The sequence below is a fragment of the Alligator mississippiensis genome, chromosome 6 (genome assembly GCF_030867095.1).
Source record: "Alligator mississippiensis isolate rAllMis1 chromosome 6, rAllMis1, whole genome shotgun sequence".
NCBI classification, from domain to species: Eukaryota; Metazoa; Chordata; order Crocodylia; family Alligatoridae; genus Alligator; species Alligator mississippiensis.
The window spans coordinates 85,435,961-85,457,471 of record NC_081829.1 but is presented as its reverse complement, the minus strand read 5'-3'; the positions used below and the strand labels follow the sequence as shown (position 1 = coordinate 85,457,471).

Here is a 21,511-nt window from a genome sequence, read left to right as displayed (position 1 = left end):
AGCTCCAATCCTAAAAGCGTCCCCAAGCTTAAAAATGGGGGCATCGACACAAACTAAAGCTTTAGCTCAAGCACCGCTGCTGCCATTTTTTACACACTGGGACACTGATCCCAGTAAGTAGGGGAGGAATACAAGAAGTGCATGCATGCAATATTCTGTAGGAAGCAGATCGTTTTATCTTGAAAAACAACATCAACTAATTCTTCGTAGTAATTAACTACCCTGTTACTTGCAAGAGAACTATTGTACCCTTTCTTTTGTCTTTCACTCAGAAATTAAACTGTTTATAAAAGTTCTTCAATATTCTTAACAAAATTAATATTTGCAATGTTAATCATGTTTTGCAATGTTAATCAATTGCAAGATTTGCAATGTTAATTGATAAACTAGTTTAGATCTAAACTTAGTGAATTCCTATTCATGTCTCTTTCCAAAACGTTTTTCCCAGATTTTCAGATACCATATCACTTTATAGTCCACACTGAAGTTGAACTGCATTCTTAAGTTTAAATCGTGTGTGTAATACAGGTGTTATAGTTCCAGCAGGAAATATTATTTACATTTATGCATAAACATGGCAAAGCAAATGTTTTATTAAGACGCAAGACATGTTGTCAAAACAAACGAGGATGGAAGTGAACTAAACTAAAATGAAGTCTCTTTTTGCTCTCACCTAAGCAGTATTGCTACTCAGATCTGAAGCATAACAGTGCCTAAGCTGTGCCTCTGGAGGGGCCTGAAACCAGGAGTGTGCTCTGAGCACATCTAATACATGCTAACAAACTGAAGCAACCACAGTTACCTTCACTCAGAAACATGGCAGCTGGAAGAGGAGATGGGGGTGCCAGATGCCCAGAATTTATGTAACAGCTTAAAGATCAGAGCACTGGCATAAGAAACGGGATACCTAGGTTCAGCATCCACCTCAGGGGTTCGATTCTACATCTTGTAGGAGGACCCCCTCAGCACAGGAACAGAACAGAAGGTGGGGTCATAATCACTCTCCTCTTGGAGCTGAAACACTTTGCAAGTAAGAATATTAGTGATGAAAAGGATAACATGAAAAACCAATCACGTTTTTGTTGACTAGTGGTCAGAGCGCTTAGTTGAGAAAGAAGAGACCTGAGTTCCAGTCCCTGCTCTCCAGGCTGCTCATGCATTTTACATAAATGTCTGTTTTAATGATCTGAACTCTGGCAGCAGGAACCAGGGATCATCTCACGTGCTTGCCAGACCCCATGACTCTTTCACTGTTGGCTGCTCTGAAGCATAGCTTCAGCAGGGAGGAGCCACGAACCCAACCTCATCCACAGCCTACACTCTACTGAAGGTCATCTGAACACAAGAGACTATCAGTAGTTGGAAAACTAACATCCAATTTCATCCAATTGAGAAAATTACAGTTATTTCCTGTACTTTCCTCAAAGGAACACTTACAAACTAATGTTTTTTTCAAACATCCTGAAGTAAATTATCAATTTATTATTAGCAGCCGTTTGACTACATTGAAACGGTAATTTTAACAGTCTGTGTCAGTTGTAAAACAGTAAATTAAGGTCCTTAGAGAACCCCAGAGGCAACATGATAAAGAGATATTTTTCTAATATTTCATCTACTGCCTCCGTACATTTTTTCTTTTACAAAGAAACAGTAATAACCATTTTAAAGACTACAGATGACTAACAGTGTCCCATAACCAGCTCTGCTTTTGTAAGTGAAGAAGACACCAGGAATCATATGCTGCAGTCATGGGAATGTGGGTAAAAAGCAAGCATGAAAAGTTCTCCATCAATACTATCCCCAATCCTACAGAAGCTCTTCTGAAGGTCCCCTATAAGGTATACTGGTATGGTCATTATATTCTTCCCAAATTATATCACAATGTCTGTGCGTCCTCCACCTTCAACATTTTTAACTATTTGAGGTTACGGGATACAAAGGAACCACACTGTTATATTTAAGGAAAGGATCACCAGGAGGCTATGGGAAGACCTATTAATTGCCACATATGGAAATATGGAGGGTTCCCCCAATTCTTTTTTTTTTTTTTCTTCTGTCTACTGTTTCACCAAAAATATTCTGAAAACAATCTGTCACTGCCACGGGCGTTTCCTTGGGCAGGATACATCGATAAAAGTCATGCTGGCCTAATCTAAAACATTTACCTTTAGTATTGGGAGCAATGCCTTGGATAACGAAGAGCCATCATCAGAAATGTCAAAGGAAGGGATCGTTTCAACTACACTTGTTATATAGTAGCGTAAGAACTAAATTAATCTAATACTCCAACCACTAACTTCTTGCTGTGGCTAACCCAGCTCCTCACTCTCAGGAGATGTCCATGTCAAATCAGTTAAAGGCTTTTTGTTAAGTGTGATCAGAGCTAAAATAAATAAATAAATAAATCAATAAATCCAGTCATGTACTAGCAACAAGGGAATTCCTTTTTCTCCGTCTCTGCTGGGTCAGACTGTACTAACTGATGAGAGAAGCAAATGGCCTCTTCTGCCCTTCTCATCCTCCAAGGAGTAGAGGAACTTAGTTTGCTTTTGTGTGTGAATAAATCCAGTGCTGCTGCTTGGGAAATCTTTGTTCAGTAGCAAACCAACTTTAGTTAGATGTTGATAAAGCACTGGATTGGGTCAGCTGAACGTTTGTTCTCCAGAGTGAGGAATCCTACAAATCTTATTTAAAAATAATGCATAGACTGTCCAAAACGTAATGGCTTAGCTCACGCTGCCTTCACTCACCAAAGAAAGTTTATTAGCCATCGATTAATAGATTCCTTAAGATTTGAATATTACAATCTAGAAACAGCAGTCTCTTAAGGCACAAAAATTAGGTTATCACTTTTTACTTCTTCTAGTACCAGTCAAGATAGCTTATTGGAGAGCAAGATGGTTTCACTCCTTCCTTGAATATGCAACATAATTTTGTTACTTAAAACCCAGATGCAGATTGTTGCCAGTGAAGATGTGCAAGCCAAATTTAGCAAGGACAAGATTAAAATGCTGGCAGTCAGAAAAAAGTTGTGCTTGTAAGCTGAGTAGAGAGCAGTGTTAGTCTGAAATCAGGCAGAAAGCAGGGCCACTTTGACCAGTGCCATTAAACATTTTGGTTCCAGGGGCCTCCAGCTGCCTTTCTGTACAGCTGATAGACTGTGCCGCCTTTCTTTCTGCAGCTGATGTCAGATCAGTTCATTCATTCTTACATATAGAGACTGTCCCAACCAGCAGGCCCCAACATGACACCCAGGCCAGGCCCCGCACCACTTCTGCCAGGCCCTGTGCACTGTCTCATGAAAATTATGTAAATTTAAGATCCAGTAAGCCAAGCATTATCATCATCATGAACAAGGGGAGTTGGGAGGAGAGGAGAGGAGGGGTAGGTTGATGTTATGATACATGCAGGCTTCAGCACAAGCAAGGCTCCTCAGCGCGATCCTGCCTGATGTCCAATAGCAGACCTTGCAAAAATAGGTGCAGGATGAGGGAGAAAAGCGGAGGAGAACATAAAAGAACAAATTTGAAAAATGTGAAAGTGAAGTAAGGGCTCTCTCCAGACTGTGGAGTATGGTGGCCTCAGTCTGTCCACTGAACAATGGGCAACTTACTAGAGGGAGAAGGTGGCCCATTGTTCAGCAGACAGACTGAGACCACCATATTCCACGGTCTGGGGAGACCCCTTACTTCCCTTCCACATCTTGCAAATGTGTTCTCCTTTTTTTTCTTTTACATCTGTATTTCCTCTGGGCTTTTCATTCCTAGGCCTAAAAGCACTTAGAAAAAGGTGGGCAAGTGTTGTTATCCCCATCTAGCAGGCAGTTTTTGCAGTTTTCCCTACGTGACTTGCCCATTAGCCACAAATAAGTCGGCAGTACTGTTTGCTTGAAATACTCATGACATATTTGAAGAATGTTTCAAATACTTAACCTATCCTCACCATCTGTTTGGGGTCCCCTACCTGTTGTAATTATGTGACTCACTAAAGATAATGTTTAAAATCAGTACTTTTTTTTTTTTTTTTTTGCATAAATATGCAAACCATTTTTTCCAAAAGAAAGTAAATAGAGACAGCCAGCCACTCTGTCAGGACAATGACCCATTTGTTTAATTGGGTTTTTATTCCTCTATAAATAAGTTATCACAGAAAAAGTCTACTTTTTCCAAGACAAAAACTAAACATCCCTCAATCTGGAAAGTTCTAAACTAAAGGTGACCTTTCTCACCAATTACTTTAATAAAATAAAAAGAGTAAACTGAATAAGCATTTTGGTGTTTCTTATTCCCTTTAATACATCATTTAAAAACTCTGCCAAAAGAAAGATGTACAAAACTGGACATTTCTGTTAATAAAAACATGTCCTTAATTTTTGAAATAGTGAATACAAACATCATATTTCAAACTTCCTTTATATGCACCTTTATTGTTTAAAGTTTCACCCACTGTTATTCTTAATGTCAACTAATGACTGTACCTTGACTTTTTCAACAAAAAAAAAATGGCAGCTTCTACTAATAATCTTTACTCAAAGCTGCCATCTTCTGTCAGTTTACATCAATTTGCTTCTCAAGCGTGGGAAAATGGTTCGTCCAATTCATTACAAATCTTTGCTTCTTTAACACGTTTTGTAAATGTCCACAAGACAGATATTTTTTAAAGTATGTAGCTTGTAAGGGGGTGCGTGGAGGGGACGTGTGCGTGTGTGGGAGCTAGCTGGGAGTGAGGGCAGGGAGGGGGAGGTCGGGGTACATGCAGCAGAGCTCACCCAGTCAACAGCTGCCCCTGCAATGCTCCATACGGTCGTTCCGTGCTCCTACCCACACCTGCCAGCCCCAGCCCCAGCCCGGCCCCCGTCCAGCGCACAGCTTTTGGCGGGGCGTTCTCAGCATGGCCAGAGCCGGCCACACACATTGTCACCAGGAGGCAAGGGCAGCACAGCAGCACCAAACTGGCTGCAACCACACCAGGAACAGCCCCGCGGGAAGCTGCATACTGGCTGAGGCTCGGGCTGGCAGGGCTGTTCTGCTCCCCCACTTGCCTCCAGCTGCAGCCGCTGCTCCTGCCACACCGCTCCAGGATGGCACGAAGCTTAAGTTGGCAGCTCCTGCCCAGTGCATGGAGCTCCTGCTCCAAGCTGCCTTCCACCTGCTCTGCCCACCTGCAGATGGCTGCTCATTGCACTGGGTGGGCAGAGTGGGTGGAAGGAAGCTGGGTGCTAGAGCTCCACGTGGTGGGCAGGAGCTGCCAACTAAAGCTTCCCGCCTGTCCGCCCAGAGCAGTGGCAGGAGCAGCAGCATCAGCAGGAGGCAAGGAGAGCAGAACAGCCCCACCAGCCCAGGCCTCAGCCAGCACGCAGCTTCTGGGAGGTGGGGAGTGTGCTGTTCCTGGTGTGGCTGCAGCCAGTCAGATGCTGTTGTGCTCCCCTCATCTCCAGTAGCCGCTCTTCCTTCCACTCCTTCCCCTGATGCGCTGCTATGGACAGGCAGCTCTCGCTGGAGTTGAGGGGAGCAGAGGAGCATCTGGCTGGCTGCAGCCACACTGGAAACAGCCCCACCAGAAGCTTCATGCTGGCCGGGGCCCATGCCAGTAGGAGCGTAGCACAGGCTGCCCTGCCAGGAGCGTGTAGGGCTCAGCCTCATGTTTGCGCCACAGGAGCAACCACAGGCCAGATCCAGTTAGCTGGCAAACCAGATACGGCCCTTGGAGCCATATTTTGCCCACCCTTGCTCTAAGCACACTACGAGATCCATTGTATGTAGCCAAACTCTACATTACAACCGTATCTGCTCTGATCTCACCAACCAGAATGCACACCTTAATGATCCCTATGGGATCTTTTCTTCTTCGCTGCCTGTGAGCGAGCAAGCTTAACAGCTGCTCCTTGTCGCATTGGGATCTCAGAGACCTCTACCTCAGTCTTCCTCTCTCTTTCCTGCCACACCTTTGATGTGAAGTTAGTTCTCAGGAGTCTAGATCGTATCTGGTGTGATGATCCTATGAGCAAAGCTGGTCTTCTACAGGGCTCCACCACCCCCACACCCTACCCCTTTCCTCTTGGGTGCCAAGTCGTCTCTTCCTGCTGGTACTGAGTGCAAGTCACCAGTTCTTGGAGCCTCTCCGGCCCAGTGGACTGTGAGCTTCATGAGAGATCGTGGCTGGGTCCTCTAGACAGGTCGCTCCCTTTGAATGTCTCCACAGAGCTTGTGGTAGTCTTCCTTCTCTCTGGGATCAGTGGGTCCAGGACAGATGAAGTCTCGGCTTGCTCATCACAGGATTCACAATCAGGTGCTACTGGGTCTCACGTGTTGGCCCCTGGGCTTGATTAACCAAAACTTAGGTGCGCAAGGAATTGGACTTTTCCCCTGCTATACTCCCCTCGCTTGTGATTACTACATAACAACACAAAGAAAAATTTCTGGGTCTGTGCTGGACTTCAGCTGCACTATCCATAGCCACCCTGAGCCAGTAGGCTCTTTAGCTCAGTTCCTCCGGGCAAATTCCTTCTTTACCCAGGTCTATCCAGGGCTCTCCAAGGCTGGCTGCCATCGGTGTCCCTTCCCTCTCTCTCACGGATGCAGTACTCTCTCTCTCTCTCTGAGGTACTCCTCCTACTGGTGCCCCTGTCTCCCTGCCAATAAGCCACCTGAAAGCCCCCACCACCTGGCTTTACTTATCTAGAGGATAGGTAGAGTTCATAGTTTTCATATTTCATGGACGTTAGGGCTGGAAGGGACCTCAAAGATCATCAAGCCCAGCCCCCTGCCCCAGGGGCAGGAACTCAGCTAGGGTCAAAGGATCCCAGCAAGATAAGCATCCAAGTGTTTCCTGAGTCGGCTCCTGAGTCAGGGTTGCAGTTTTCCTGGCATCCCATGAGGGATGGGGAAGTATTGCCTGCCTGGGACCCTGCCACAGGAGTTCTCTCCCCGCATCTCCCCAGCAGTCCAGTCTCCCCAGATCCTGCCAGGTGAGTTCCCCATACCCCAGAGCACCAAGGGAGTGCTATTTGTTCTGCCTCTGCCGGGAGAAGCTGCCAGGAGGCTTGGGCTTCCCTCAGTATGCCGGGCGGTGTGGTGCTCCTGGACCTGGCCAGGTGAGTCACTCATTCCTTTCAGGGCTTACAGGCCAAGACGGCACCACTCATCCAAGCCCCAACATGGGCATTTTCCCTGGCCTAGCCCCTCCCAAAGGGTCTAGCAGGGGCCTCTCCCCAACCCCTACTACACTCCCTCTTTCTCCTTTTCCTCTCCCTTTTCCCTTAGTCTGATATGCATCTTATTTAGTCTATATGGTGCATCTCTACCTGGTTTCTTCCTGATTTCAGACCAACATGGCTAACTACCTCTCTCTGCCTACAGAACTAGCTATCTGTGATAAGACCACAGCACTGCTAAAAACTTGAAAGCACTTGAGATTCATATTTAAATAGCTGCTAATTTTTGTTACAAAACATGCACATCAGTCAATAAGTGACTGAGGAGATAAGGTGGCCCGTAGAGCTCCTAGCAGCCACCTATTCACATGCCTACTGTATGGGACCATAAATGAAACCAAACAAAAATAGCAAAACACTGGGAGTACTAAAAAAGTAAATTGATCATATACTGTATTTTGATTTACATATTACTGTTCCTTTGATTGTTGAGACTATAAGGGAAACAAAGGAACAGCCCAAGCTCTTCAGTTTGGGTAAAAAAAAAAAAAAAAAGAGATTGTAAAACAAGAATAATAAAAAGAGAAAATAATAGGGCAGTGACGATAAATATTCTGATTTCCAAAGAAATGTTGATTACCTGGTTTTGGTGATGCGTGCACATTTTTAGCTGAATTGGATGGTTCACTGGACTCGGGCGTCTCTTCCTTTGCATGTGTCTGGAGAGATCTAGATTCTACTTTTTCCTCAGCTACATCTTTGTCCATTTCTTCTTTTCCCTGGATTTCAGTCTCCACCTTCTCTTCAGATTCTACTTGCAGGGGTGTCAGTTCAGGCTGACTGACATCAGATGCACTTCTTAACATGAAATCACTGGCAACTGCATCCCCTCCATGGGAATCCATAGGCTCTTCTGAAAATGAGACAAGTGACAATTGACAATGTAGATCAAATGATAGATGCCACACCTACACATTGCAATAATTTACTTTCAAAAGAACCCAAATAACTCAGAAACTACAATGACTATCAAGAAAGCAGATATATTTATGATCTCAACACCATGAATTTTAAAGTATCAAAATATCAAACAAAGGAAACTACTTCCCCAGTTTCCCAACCCATTACTTGTTTAAATGGTAGGGGGAAAATTGCAGAGTGAAATTCACTATGTAATTATAGCTCATATTTGGCTTATGCCAATATCCAAGATATTTCCAACTTTAATGTTTCTTAACAAAAAGACAAAGATGTTGTTCTTTTGTTCCAATATCCATTCACCCTGAAAATAGACCACATTTGTACTGATAATATAAATACATCTGTGAGAAAAGTTATGTGCTTCACTAGAGTGGAACATTCTCTACTGTCACAGGATATGTGAGAAATATGTTCACTTTCTGATATAATAAAGAGGTGCTACATTGCCAACAGAAGCAGTGAGAAAAAATTTAGAACCTCACAAAGATAGCAGCCAGTTTCTGTGTTTCTTGATGCTAAACCAAGAACTGACTGTCCAATTCTACAGGACAAAAAGCCAGCCTGTCCTCACTCATCTGTTCAATGATATTCAGATTGCAGCTTCAACAGCAGGGGTGAGAACCTGAGATAATTGACTGAAACATCCCTTGCAAGAAAGCAGCCACCTGCACAATGCGGGTGGGGAAAACAAGCTATGAAAAAAAATGGTAAGGAAACTTGTTTTGCTTTGAACCAAGAAGGGGGCAAAAGAATTTGTCCTCTGGCCTATTTCTGGGGCAATACAGCCTAACCAGGGATAGGTCAAGTACAGCCCGTGGGTCACATTCAGCCCACCAAGCAATTTCACCTGGCCTGCAGGGTCCCACTGTAAGCCCTGGCCCTGAGCTGTCCTCTGCAAGCCAGCACATCCCTACACAAGGTGCAGCTCTGCACCCCTCACCCCAGCCTGGCCTGACCAGCCCTACCCCTGAGCTAGGAGGTAAGAGAGACAAAAAGACTATGCCTTGCAAAGGCTTTTGCTGGCCACCCCATGACTGTTCCCAGCCTCCCAGCCTGTGAGTTGGAATTCAAGTACAGGCCCCGCTGGGCGGGGACCAGGGACTCCGTCTGGGGGAAAGGGACGGAGCACAGGGAGCTGTATGTTATGGGGCCAGGTGCGGCTGGCCCTGCATGCTGCCACCACATGCGGCCGGGGACTGGGGTGGGAGCGCAGGAGCTGCAGCTATGGGGCTGAGTGAGGCTGGCCCCGCACCCTATCACCATGTACAGACAGAGACTGGGGTGGCAGTGCTATGGGGCAGGGCCCGGCATGCTGCCGCCACCTGAAGCCAGGGACTTGGGTGGGAGCATGGGAGCTGCATGTTATGGGGCCAGGTGGAGCTGGCTCTACCCCCTGCCACCAAGTACAGCCGGGGACTTGGGCAGAAGCGCTATGGGGCTGGGCAGGGCTGGCCCTGCTCACCACCAGCACATGCAGATTCAGGGACTGGCACACTCAAGAGACTCCATGGACCCCTCCGCAAACCCCCACACCCTTCCACTCCCCGAAACACACCTGCACCCTCCCATACCCCCCACACACACTCCCACCCTTCACCATAATGCCACACACACCCACACACTCCAACAGCCCCACCCCAACCACAGACCCCACACACATACCCCCCAAACACGCAACCCCACCCAATATACAAGAGTAAGACTGTATTGTGAGCTATTATGCAATCACCACTATATACACTATGCAAACACACCTAAATTAGGAAAAATATATTTTTTAAATAATATTAAAATAAGTTATAGTAGACGTTTGATTTTTTTTTTTTTTTAGTATATGATTTGGGGGGGTTCGGTTTCAAGATGGCACTTCCAGGGCAAGGGGAGGGACTTCTGATGGCAAAGGTGGGACTTTCAATCCCAAGATGGCGACAAGGGGGCAGGGCACTCGTCAAGGGACTGGGCTACCCTTGTGGCCCTCAACAGCTCACCAGAACTTTCATTAAGTGGCCCTCCAACCAAAATAATTGCCTGCCCCTGAGCTATACGGTACCCCTCTTAGATGGTAGATATGATCTACCTGCTCCATTAACTGGTTTAGAAATAACAGATGCAGTGCTTAAATTCCAGAGTACTTCCCCACCCATGAGATTGTAAAATTTCAAATCCCTTGAAATACTTGACCACACTTTTTTTTGTAAAAGAACACACACCAATGGCTCATTATCCATTTGTAAAAATATTTCTGTCCAGAAATCCGAACCGTGCAATCAGTCCAATAAAAGATATCACCCGCCATAATTCTTACCTTCACCAGCCATTTTTGAAACATCTCCTTTAGAAAGAAATTTCAGCACTTTTTTCACAGCTTTTTTGTGAGATCTGGAAGGTTGAAAATGCAGAACTTGACATCTAAAAAATGAAACAAACATTTTAAAGAAATGTCTTTCTCTGAAGAAATAGCATTTCAAAGAAAATACTAAAAGTTATCTGAACTTTCCAGATATTATTTCATGCAAATATTTATTTTCAATTTTTTATCTGCTAAATTCCTTTGTAAACCTTGTCACCATCCATTAAATTAAATCCATTTTCATGTTTCTGATATTCTGTTGCCTTGTACTGCATGATACAAACCCCCATCTGACCTTACAGTTGCATAAACGGAAGGAAATTACACTCCCACTAAGTAAATTAAAGTGCGGTATATTGCTCAAGTTAAGTGCTTATTGACACTTTGAAGTCCTTGCTACCCATGTATTAGATGCCACACTGGTGACAACAATGCAAATTCTTCTGACACTATCACTACTCTCACCATTGCCTAGGAATCATTTTTACCTTCATTCAAACTATTTACCATCTTTGCAGCTCAAGCCAGGGAGGCTGCCTGTCAAATACATTCACATATCTATTAAGAACTGGTATGAAAACACCAAATAATTTAAAGGACATCAGCCCAGATGCTGCCATAAATTGGTTAACTAATTAGGATAGGCCTGGGTGCCTACATAATTTGAATCTTTTTAGACATTTAACATTCAAGGAATTCAACACCAGTAAAAAGTAAATTTACTATCCAACTCTATTTCAAACCGAAGGAGGTATTAAAACATCCTAAATGCCTATAATGAAGAGGCATAACAACTGGAAATGTCCAACGACCACCACAATATTAAATGTATTATTCATATGCAATAAGATCTTACCTTATTGTATACTGAGGACAACATGTTTCATTCATAATGGGCTTGTAGACATACTTCCCACTTCTAAAAGTAATAAAAGTTTTATTACATTTTAATCTGTGTATCAGCTAAAATTCATTCACTGAAAAGTCTAAGTTATTGTAAAGTAAATTAAATTATTCCTTCAAGCAATAATATCTACATAGTAGGCTCATTCATTTGCTATCATGCAGCATTTCCACATTCTTATTTTAACAAGACAATTCATATTTAGGTCTTTCTGCAATGGGAATGGTGACATGAGAACACAACTATGAAAGTCTCCCATCTTAGCCATGTCTCTCCAAGACAATTTTTATTCTGAGCCCCCATTCTGAATATGACAAACTTTTTTATTCAGTGGCAAGCTTCTCTTGAAGACTGGAAGGGCCTATTTACCTGTTTCTGACAACCTAAGATTTCATTTTTCTAAAAAATATACATTTTCAGCACTTGCAATTACTAAGAGATTTTTTTCCTACTACAGGATCATTAATTCTACCTGCATATAGGTCCAAAGCATCAGTACTTGCTCCCAGGTTTTGCAAGCAGCAAAATAAAGTTAACAAGACTCTGATCAGTTAAATCACTGACTGAACTGAAAATTACAGCCCCAAGGGATGTTAGGGAGCTACTGAAAAAGAAAACAGAAGCATATATGCAATGGAAGAATGGCTCATCAACCAGAAAGGAATACACCAGTATTGCCAGGGCCTCCAGATATGAAACACAAAAAGCTAACGCAGGCATGGAGATCAAGCTGGCAACCGGAATAAAATACAACAAAAAGTCCTTCTACAGATACATGGGGAGCAAAAAAAAAAAAATTGGGCTTCACTATCGGACCCCTACTGAATACTTGGGCAGCCCACAATTGATGTCTGCGAAAAGGTAGAACTCCTAAATACATGCGTGACATCGGTATTACTGAAATCAAACGGGGGCTTTCCACCTGACCAGAGCCCCAGGGAACATGGGGAAGACAACAGACAACATGAAATCAGTCCTGAACAGGTGAGGGATCTCCTACAATGCTTGGACATTTTCAAGTCTGATGGGGCCAAAGATCTGCACCTGAACATCCTGAAAGATCTGGCTGAGCTTATAGCAGCGCCACTGGCCAAGTTGTTTGAGGAGTCATGGAGCTCAGGAGTGGTCCCGGACAATGAGGAGAAGGCCAATGTGGTACCCATCTTTAAGAAAGGGAAGAGGGATGACCCTGCAAACTACACACTGGTCAATCTGACCTCGGTCCTGGGTAATATCTTTGAAAAAATGGTTAAGGAGGCCAATCACAAGCTGGTAACTGATGAGGTGTTAAGAAGCAACCAGCATGGCTTTGTTGAGGGTAGATCATGCCTGACAAACCTTGTGCCCTTCTATAACCAGGTAACTAGTCATCTGGACGAGGGACACGAGGTGGAGGCGATTTACTTACACTTCAGTAAAACCTTTGATTCTGCTTCCCACGGGATCCTCTCAAACAAACTGGAAGGTACTGGGCTGGAGCAATCTACAGAGGTGGGTGGACAACTGGCTTAGAAGCCACTCCCAGAAGGTGGTAATCGATGGGATGGCCTCATCCTGGAGGTCCCAGGGATCGATGCTTGGACCCCTGCTCTTTAATATATTTATTAATGACTTGGATAAGGAGGTGGAAAACTCAACGATTAAGTCTGCGGATGATACCAAGCTGTGGACGACCTTGACAGACTGGATTCATGGGCGGAACGCAATCAGATGAGGTTTAATAGGGAAAAGTGCAAAGACCTTCATCTAGGTAGGAAGAACCCTGACCATAATTACACAATGGGGGTGGTCCACTGGCTGGCACAGCATCTCAGTTAGACCTGGGGGTCACAATTGACCTGAGGATGAATATGAGCCAGCAGTGCGATGAAGTTGCCAGAAAGGCAAATTGAACTCTGGGGTGCATCAACCATTGTGTGGTCAACAGATCCAGGGAGGTGCTCCTCCCTCTCTATTTGGCGCTGGTGAGGCCTCAGCTAGAGTACTGTGTACAGTTCTGGGCACCGCACTTCAAGGATATTGATAAGCTTGAGAGGGTGCAGAGAAGGACCACCTGTATGGTCACGGGCAAGGAGGACAGGCCCTATGGGGAGAGACTCCGGGAACTGAGCATTCAGCCCAAGTAAGAGAAGGCTGAGAGGTGACTTGATAGACACCTACAAGTACGTCAGGGGTGAGCATCAAGATCTAGGGGAGCAACTCTTCAGGAAGGCCCCTCAAATGAGGACGAGGACTAATGGGCACAAGCTAATCGAGGGCAAATTCAGGCTAGATATAAGAAAGAAATTTTTCTCTGTAAGGGCCACCAGAATCTGGAACTCACTTCCAGCAGAGGTGGTGCAGTCCCCCTCCTTGGAGGTGTTCAAGATGAGGCTGGACAGGTACCTTGTCAAGCTCGCCTGAGCCAAACAACTTCCTGCCCATGGCAGGGGACTGGACTTGATGATCTTACAGGTCCCTTCCAGTCCTATGACCTATGATTCTAAGGCAAAAGTAAAGATCATGTCACACTTTTCCTTCTGCTCCTTAGAAAATATATGAGACATTAAACAGGCATGAACTAATATCCACAACAGGAAAGTGCCCAAAATGGAGACTGGGGAAAAAGTTAAGTAGCAAGGTGCTGTAATCCTTCTTGTGGAAACCAACAGACTGCTTTGGGAGACAAGGAAACAAGAACAAAATTCTTTGTTCAAATAGAAAAATAAAATTTCAAATTCAACCACATCTTCCAGCTTCAAAAGGCAGAAAGCCCACATATTCTGAAAATAACTTTTCCCAAGTTATCCCAGTCTTCTTATTAACAGTTTATATGAATTATAGAGTACAGTGGGAGATGTACAAGATATCACAAGTGTTCTTGAACACGACAAATGGATTCTTTTCAAGTCCCAGCATTAATCATCCAAATAATGATTGGACACTCAAAAGTCCTGAAGAGCTGCAAGCTGACCTTTTTTTGGAAAAAAACCCAAACAATTCATTTATTTAGTTGACTGAATACAACCTTAGAAGTCTTCGGCACTTTTTTTTTTTTATCCTTGTTAAAAAGATGATGGTCATTTATCCAAACCCCCACCCCCGCAAATAAATCCCTAAGCCTTATATTTAAACCTCTGTGTTAAAGGAATAGCATCAATTTATGACACGATGGGCACATCTACGTTTATTAATGCAGCATAATTACGGCGCATTAAGTTTAGTACCTGTAATAACACGGACTAACTTAACGCGCCATAATTGACACTACTGCACATTAGTGCAGATGAATGGTTTTTGTGTGACGCTTAATGCACACTGGACTAAAGCTACTGCACATTAGCATGGTTTTTGCCAGCCACACTGATATGCAGCAGAATTAGCCCAATGCACGTTAAGTGTCTCATGTAGACGTGCCCATTATGCTTAAAGAAATAGTCTTTTACCTCTGCTTTGAAAGTTTTAAAATTCCAAATAAACCACAACCATATATATTCTTTACATTTATATTAGCTAGGACAATGAGAATCAGAAGCATTCTTCAGGTCCTCAGTGCTGCATATGAGGCTTTCGTTCTGGAGGTTTGTTTAAAAACTGTGTGCAGTCTGGAAAAAAAACATTTCTATTAAATGCTCTATGAAATGACCCTTTTTTGTTTCGTGCAGCCTCTTTTTTGGGGGGAGGAAGGGTTGTTTTTTTAATTTACCTTCGCCATCCTCTATCTATAAGGTCTTGGTAATCTTGAACTGTCATTGAATGCGCCCACATGCCTGTAATAAACAGTTATACAATTGATTAACAGTTTTCCTTAAAATATAAAGATAGGAACAATTTTATAGAAATATTTCAGTAAATCCAAAAGTTAACTCACAATTTTTTGAACACACATCTTTCTAGGAAACAGTTACTCACATGCATCACTTCAATGTCCAAACAGACATCATATCCAAATCTTAACTATTATATCCTATTATAATTGTCCTTATTCACAAGAGCGGGTTACTGAAAACACTGGAACTACTTCTACACAGGTAAGTCTCAGCCCCAGGGCAGGACAAGTGCTGAATGCTGGACCTATAGTTCTAAAACCATATGCCTCTACTGCTTGAGCTTGAAAAGCCTGCTGTGACAGCAGCTAACAATCTCTGTTTCTTAGCTATCACTGGATCAAGAAAGACAAAGCACCACGTTAAATACTGCATGTTAGATAGGTCAACAATTACAAAAATGCAGTTGGGAATGTAAGTACTCTGAGCTGGCAAAATTAAGGGTTGAACATGATACATATGTGTTATTTTCTGCATGAAAAATAAATGCTTCTACAAAAAGAGATACTTTTTAATAATGCCTATTACATTACCCTTAGAATCAAGAAATGTCTACAATGAAGCTCTCAGCCAGCAAAACAAAAAGTATTTTGAAAGAAATAGGAGTAAAAGTTTTATCATCTTTCTTTAAAGATGTCTGTTGTTCATTTGATTATATTACACAATATAAGCAGGATTCCCAGTTTATGGTACTTGAGACAAATTATGTCTCATTTCATAGGAGTAAAATTTCTTTTATATTCCTCTTTGAATGATATTTTTTTTTAAAAAGCTCCCTTGAAAAACTCAGATTGAAAGCAACAGGACACCAGCAAACAGAAGACCCTCCTCTGTCGATACATAATGCTGACAGCACTGCAAGTTTTAGGTATTTGGTACACAGGTCATGATTACCTGCTTTGCTTTTTTTGTTCCCACAGGGCTAAATTCAGGTTTTACAAAAACTAAAAACACAGTTCTGTACAGAAGATACAGATATTGTGTTTGCCACGTGAATGAAAATACACATATTCTTTTACATCAGCAGATCACATTTCGTTTGCAAACAGGAGCAGTGGCTGCTGCATTCCATCAAAGAGGTGTTTGGATCCTCGTAATAGAGGAAGTTATTCCTATATGCACACACTTCTTAATTCTGTAAGTGCAAGACACACTTATGAACAAAGGACCACGTTGCCTCTTTAACTACACTAATAGCGTTTAGGACCTGGAAACAGGCTAACATTCATATAGCTTGCATTAGTCTTGCGCAGTATGTCTGAACTAGAGAGATGATCAGCTCTCCCGAGTTAGCTCCCACAACAGGTGCTAACTACACTGCCTTACATCTGGTACAGCCAGTAAAAGATGGGTTTGCCTTAAGCAGACAGCAGTCCCAGGACAGAAGCAGACCTGCAAAAGCAACTAATTAAATGACCAAACTTTCTGGAGTATCCACAAGCCAGAGGCTTTTTTGGTGCTGTATTTTAATGGACCAATTATCTAGCTGGAAGAGATGTTAGACAGAAGCTATTGTGCCTGAAAGCATTTGTCACATCTCCCCCAACTATACAGTTAGTCCAATAAAAGGTATTACCATAAAACCCCTTGCTTCTTGCACAGTTGCTGGGCTGTCACATATACAACTCTCTAACCCCACCACAGCATGAGGTTTTGTTTTTTTTCCTCAGGCAATCCTGAAATCAGGGCAGAAGAAATGCCACAGTCACCAACCTGGCAGAGGAAATATCCTGACCGAAGTAATGCAATTAAAATGGCACTGTGTAGTGGCAGGTCACACCCTTGTCTGCTTGAGGGCAGGACTCCCTGTGAGATCCTCCACAGTTAGCTTCCCCTGGCCAGGTTCCAGTGGGAGGATCTTGGCTACCCACTGACTTTATGGAAACGGCAGACTCCTCCCTAGCTTGTCCCTGCAGCTGTCTGGCCGAGGGCAAGACAAAGTCAGGGGCATCTGAACCCCAAGCATCTGGGCTTGGGCCTACACGTAGGATGCCTGCCAAAGGATTTGGAAGCATCTGAAGCCCCAAGCAGAGGTGGACAATGTTTACCAGTAATAAATCAGGATTGCATCCCAAACCCCTGAAAAGGCATTCTCTCTCTGGCGTCACAGACCTCAGGGGCCTTTGCATCTCAGCCTGTCTTATGCAACCTCCTCCCACCTTGCTGCATTTTCACCTACCCCTTCCAGGCCAGTTTGAGTTTCGTCTTCCCATTGTTGCCTTGGTCTGTCTTGAGGTGTGATACCCTCCACCTCAGCTTCAGAAATCTGCCTTGCGTATCTTCCCTCATTGGTTCTTGTGATATCCATTTCATTTTCTGCGCTTTTATCTTACTTAAGTAGTCAGGTCTTTTGTAAAGGTCCATAAGCTCGACCTTGACTACATTTTTTCTTTCATGCTGTTTTCTTTCACACTTTGTTTTTAAGCACATGCAGCCTTTTTCCCATTTTTCTTTGTCAGCAACCAGCACTCACACCTACATAAAGGAACAACTGTACTACGAAGTGGCGCAAAGGGCACTCCCACCCTGAATTTGAAGACTGGCCCAGGAGCAGCACCTGGCAGCCCGATTAGAACCAGCATTAGCATGTCTCCTGCCAACTCTAACCCGCCTTGAGTTGTCCGTGGCTCCTTGCTGCTTTATCAGCTGTGAGCCTGACCAGCCTCCCTCAGTTGCACGGCTGCTCTCTGTAGCCTGTCAACCGTGTCCCAGATTTTGCTCTTTATGGGACTGTAGGCAAGGAGAGCTGGTCATAAACTCCTAGGAGAAGAGATTTCAGACTGGATGCAGGCAGTAATCAACTTACAACATTTCGAGTTACAAGGGTTATAAACCGACACCCTGTTTCAACTTTATAACGTCAGTTTCGACTTTACAACGCTTGATCTGATGCCATGCGAACAAGTCGCTGCATCGCCCATCTCCCTGGAGAACGTCTGTCCTAACTTCCCTGGACGCTTTCTTTAAGAAAACAGCCAAGACTCCCGAGAAGACTCCAGCCCCCAACCCTTCAAAAAGCCGTTCAAAAAGTCCAGCAAAGTCATCTCAAAGAGGTCCTTCCAAATCAATATGATTCTATTTACAATATAAATGCATTAATGTAGCTGTATTACTCATCTAGAATTGATCAAGTACAAAATTAGGGGTTATTTTTGGTGAAAATAGGTCATCCGGCCTAGGTTCAGGAACCAATCCATTTATAACATTGGGAAAATCGGTTCCGAGTGACGACGTTTCAACTGAAGACGCCGTTTTCGGGAACCAGCTGTGTCGCACATCGGAGGACTGCCGGTGTAAGGAAAAAACTTCTGCGCGACCGACCGGTATGAACTCCCAGGGGGGCGGCGCAGGCCCCCGCCCTGGAGATCTTCGCAAGGGGACTGGACACCAGGGCCGACCCTGAGGTGGGGGCGTCGAACTGGGGTGACCGCCCCGGGCCCCACGGAGCCACCACCGCCACCGGCTTTGCATCCAGCCGCTCGCTACCCCTCCCGGCTTCTTCACCCCCCGGGTGTGCGAGGCCCCGTGCCCAGCTGGGTGGGGACACACCCCTCGCGGGGGCGGTTTGGACCCCCGAGGTCTTCCCTGCCCAGGGCTGGGGGGCGAACAACGCCTGCCCCTTCAGCTGCACAGCAGCCCTCAGACAAGGCAGCTCGGGCTATCCCTGCATGCAAGGGGCAGAGGCCTCCTGCTGCACGCTCGGGCCGGCCGGGGGGGAGGGCTGTTTTGCCCGCGGTGGGGCAGCCCCAGCGCACGGCCAGCCGTACCGCAGGAGAGGTTGCCGGTGGCAGTCTTGCAGTAGCCGCAGCGGTATCCGCCCTCGCCGCCGAAGTACTCCACAATGCTCAGCGACCCGCCGGCCGCCGCCATCTTGCCCCGGCGCCGGCTCGGCTCAGCGCGGTGGCCTTCCGGTGCGAGGCGCCGGCTCCGCCATGTTGGCTGCGGGCAAGCCTCCGCGGGGAAACCCGGCGCCGCCCGCCATCTTGACTAAGGGCACGGGCTGGAATGCCGCCCGCGCGACAGAGGGGAAGCGGCTTCCCCGCGGCGGAAGGGCGAGGGCGCGCGTTCCGCCATGTCTAGTGAGGGCGCCCCCCACCACCACTCACCGGCAGAGGCTTTGCCGTGCGGGGCGGCGCAGTAGCCGCAGCGGTAGCCGGGCTTGCGGCCGCGGTACTCCACCACGCTGCGGCCGCCGGACATGCCGCCTCTCTCGTCCCTCCCTCCTCCCGCCGGTAGCACGTGTGCTCCCGCTGCCGGGGTTCCTCTTTGCAAAAATGTAGAAAGACTTGGAGTACGCTCGTCGTGATCCGTGCACAACTTCCCCCTTTTTAGCAGGGCTCTGCAACAACTTCCCAGCTGGAAAAGGGGGCAAAAACCTCCCTGGTCTAAAGAAGGAACTAGATCGTCGTGGGCCAGACTAGACTGCCTGCAGTATCCAAGCATGTTTCGTCTTTAGCCTATCTCTTTCCCCAGCCCCATTCCTCCTTTTTTCCCCCAGTGTTTTAATCATTCATTTTTTGAAGTGGCTAAGTTACCTCCCCCTTCACTTGTTTCCTAATGACTGACATCTGGTTACAATTTTGCACTGACCTATTTGATCATAACAGCAATACCTGAGCAAGTATCCCCCACCTTTTGTTGGAAAAGCAGTCGTCCTAACCAGGACATCCCTGCAAAAAACAAGTTTGCGGGAGCTAACCTTGACATTTTCTTTGGGATGATCCATGAAACAGGCTGAGTGAACAAGTGCTGTGTAACAGCGAGCAGCTCTAATGGTTCATTTCAATACTGAAACCCCCTCATTATTGGGAAAGCCTTTCCGTTTGCTTAAATGCCCTTCAAAGCTATCTGACACCTCCAGGGAAGGAATCCTACCTGATCTACACATCAAAGAGCTGCTCAGCACCCCTCACAAAGACAGCCTCCTGGACCAGAGGGACAGCCCTCCATCTTCAGCTCCCTCTGTGCAAAAATGAAATTTATTTCCTACCTCTGGGGACTTTTTACCACCTTGTACCATCTACGCTTTTCCCAGAGCCTGACGAAGGGACTTTGATCCCAAAAGCTTGCAGAAAAGGACAATTTTTCCTGCCATTTTCCAGATGGTCTAATAAAAGGTATCATTTTGGAACCAAGAGTTCTAGTTTTTTGTATGTCTTTTTGTTTCAGACCAACACGGCTACCACGTACACCTGAAACTTTGGAACCAAGAGTGTCAAAGCCATGTGGCAGGTATCCAGGTCGTAGCTGTATTGTTCTAGAGAAAAAAAAGCAATCAGGGCTCGTGGACAGAGGTGGTATCTTTTATTAGATCAACAAGAGTTTTGCAAAAAAAAAAAAAAAAAAATCTTTAATTGCAAGCTTTCGGGCACAAACACCCTTCATCAGGCATCAGAGAAAAGATTGTAAAAGTTCTCCTGGGGAGAAATGAAAGTTCATATTTCATAGGATTTCACAGAAGGGTCAATAGATACAGAAACCTTCTTGGCAGCATTTCTTAGCTGGGAAGGAGTCTCAGCTCTCCTGTGAGGCGGAGGCAGGGATGGGTGCTCGGCGCAGGGTCCAGGCGGCACACAGAGAAGCAGATTCAGGGGGAGACACTGTTGGCAGGCTAACCTGCCTGGCGCCTTGGGAAGGTGGGGGCTGGGTGGGAAGCAGGGGCTGCTCCAGAACTCCATGGGCACAGGCCAATACTGACGGGTGAGCATGGGTATCCAGTGGCACCCAAGGTGGGGCCTAGCCTGGCCTGACAGCTCCACAGGGATGGGCACAGCTGCCCTGCCCATGAGGGGATGCCACCTGGCCAAGGCAGAACACCGTGCTCAGGGGACTCCTGGTTCTTGACTTGGGCTCTCTCTGCATTGGGCACAGCGTGAATGGGGAAGAGCTGCCCCTGGTAAGAGGGCTTGGCCTCAGGAGCCCCCCAGGCCCTGGTAACACCTCTTGTGGGTAGCGCTTGGGGCCAAGATGGCTGGGAACCTGCAGTACAGTGGTCCTGCGCAGCACTGGCCCCAAACCCTGGAGGGGAGCTGCGGGGGGCAAGGTCAAGGCCAGGGCAGCCACAGTGGCTGTTCCTGGGGTCCAGAGGTCTCCCACGGCTGGGCCCCCATACCGGAGGCGGCTCCACCCTGCTCACACTGTGCCTGGCATGCAGGGAGGTCAAGCCTGGAGCCAGGAGCACCCTGAGCCCAGCATCCTACCCCAGCCAGGCAGTGCAACAGCCCTGTGCAGCACCTGCCTGGGTCCTGGCCCAGCTCACCCACAGCTCCCCTCCAGGGGCTAGCCTGGGCCTCAGGGCGCAGCCCAGGGGCAGGAGG

General features: G+C 45.9%; 1 protein-coding gene across 8 annotated transcripts in view; it reads right to left on the bottom strand.

Annotated features, from left to right (window-relative positions):
• ATE1 (arginyltransferase 1) overlaps positions 1 to 19,409 on the bottom strand; it is a 177,682-nt gene extending 158,273 nt beyond the window's left edge. For 4 of the 8 annotated variants that reach the window (XR_009463114.1, XM_019485894.2, XM_019485896.2 and 1 more), the window contains exons 1-5: positions 19,301 to 19,409; positions 15,074 to 15,137; positions 11,341 to 11,403; positions 10,440 to 10,543; positions 7,794 to 8,066 (exon numbers count right to left, since the gene is read on the bottom strand). Coding sequence is in view for 7 of the 8 variants with exons in the window: in XM_019485894.2 (XP_019341439.1) it covers positions 7,794 to 8,066; positions 10,440 to 10,543; positions 11,341 to 11,403; positions 15,074 to 15,137; positions 19,301 to 19,394 (598 nt within the window). In the remaining variant the exon portion in view is untranslated. Of the gene's footprint in view, positions 1 to 7,793; positions 8,067 to 10,439; positions 10,544 to 11,340; positions 11,404 to 13,711; positions 13,871 to 15,073; positions 15,138 to 18,961; positions 19,100 to 19,300 lie in introns of those variants that run through there. The other 4 variants (XM_019485899.2, XM_019485900.2, XM_019485897.2 and 1 more) reach the window with 3 other exon arrangements.
• Positions 19,410 to 21,511: the final 2,102 nt, after the last annotated feature.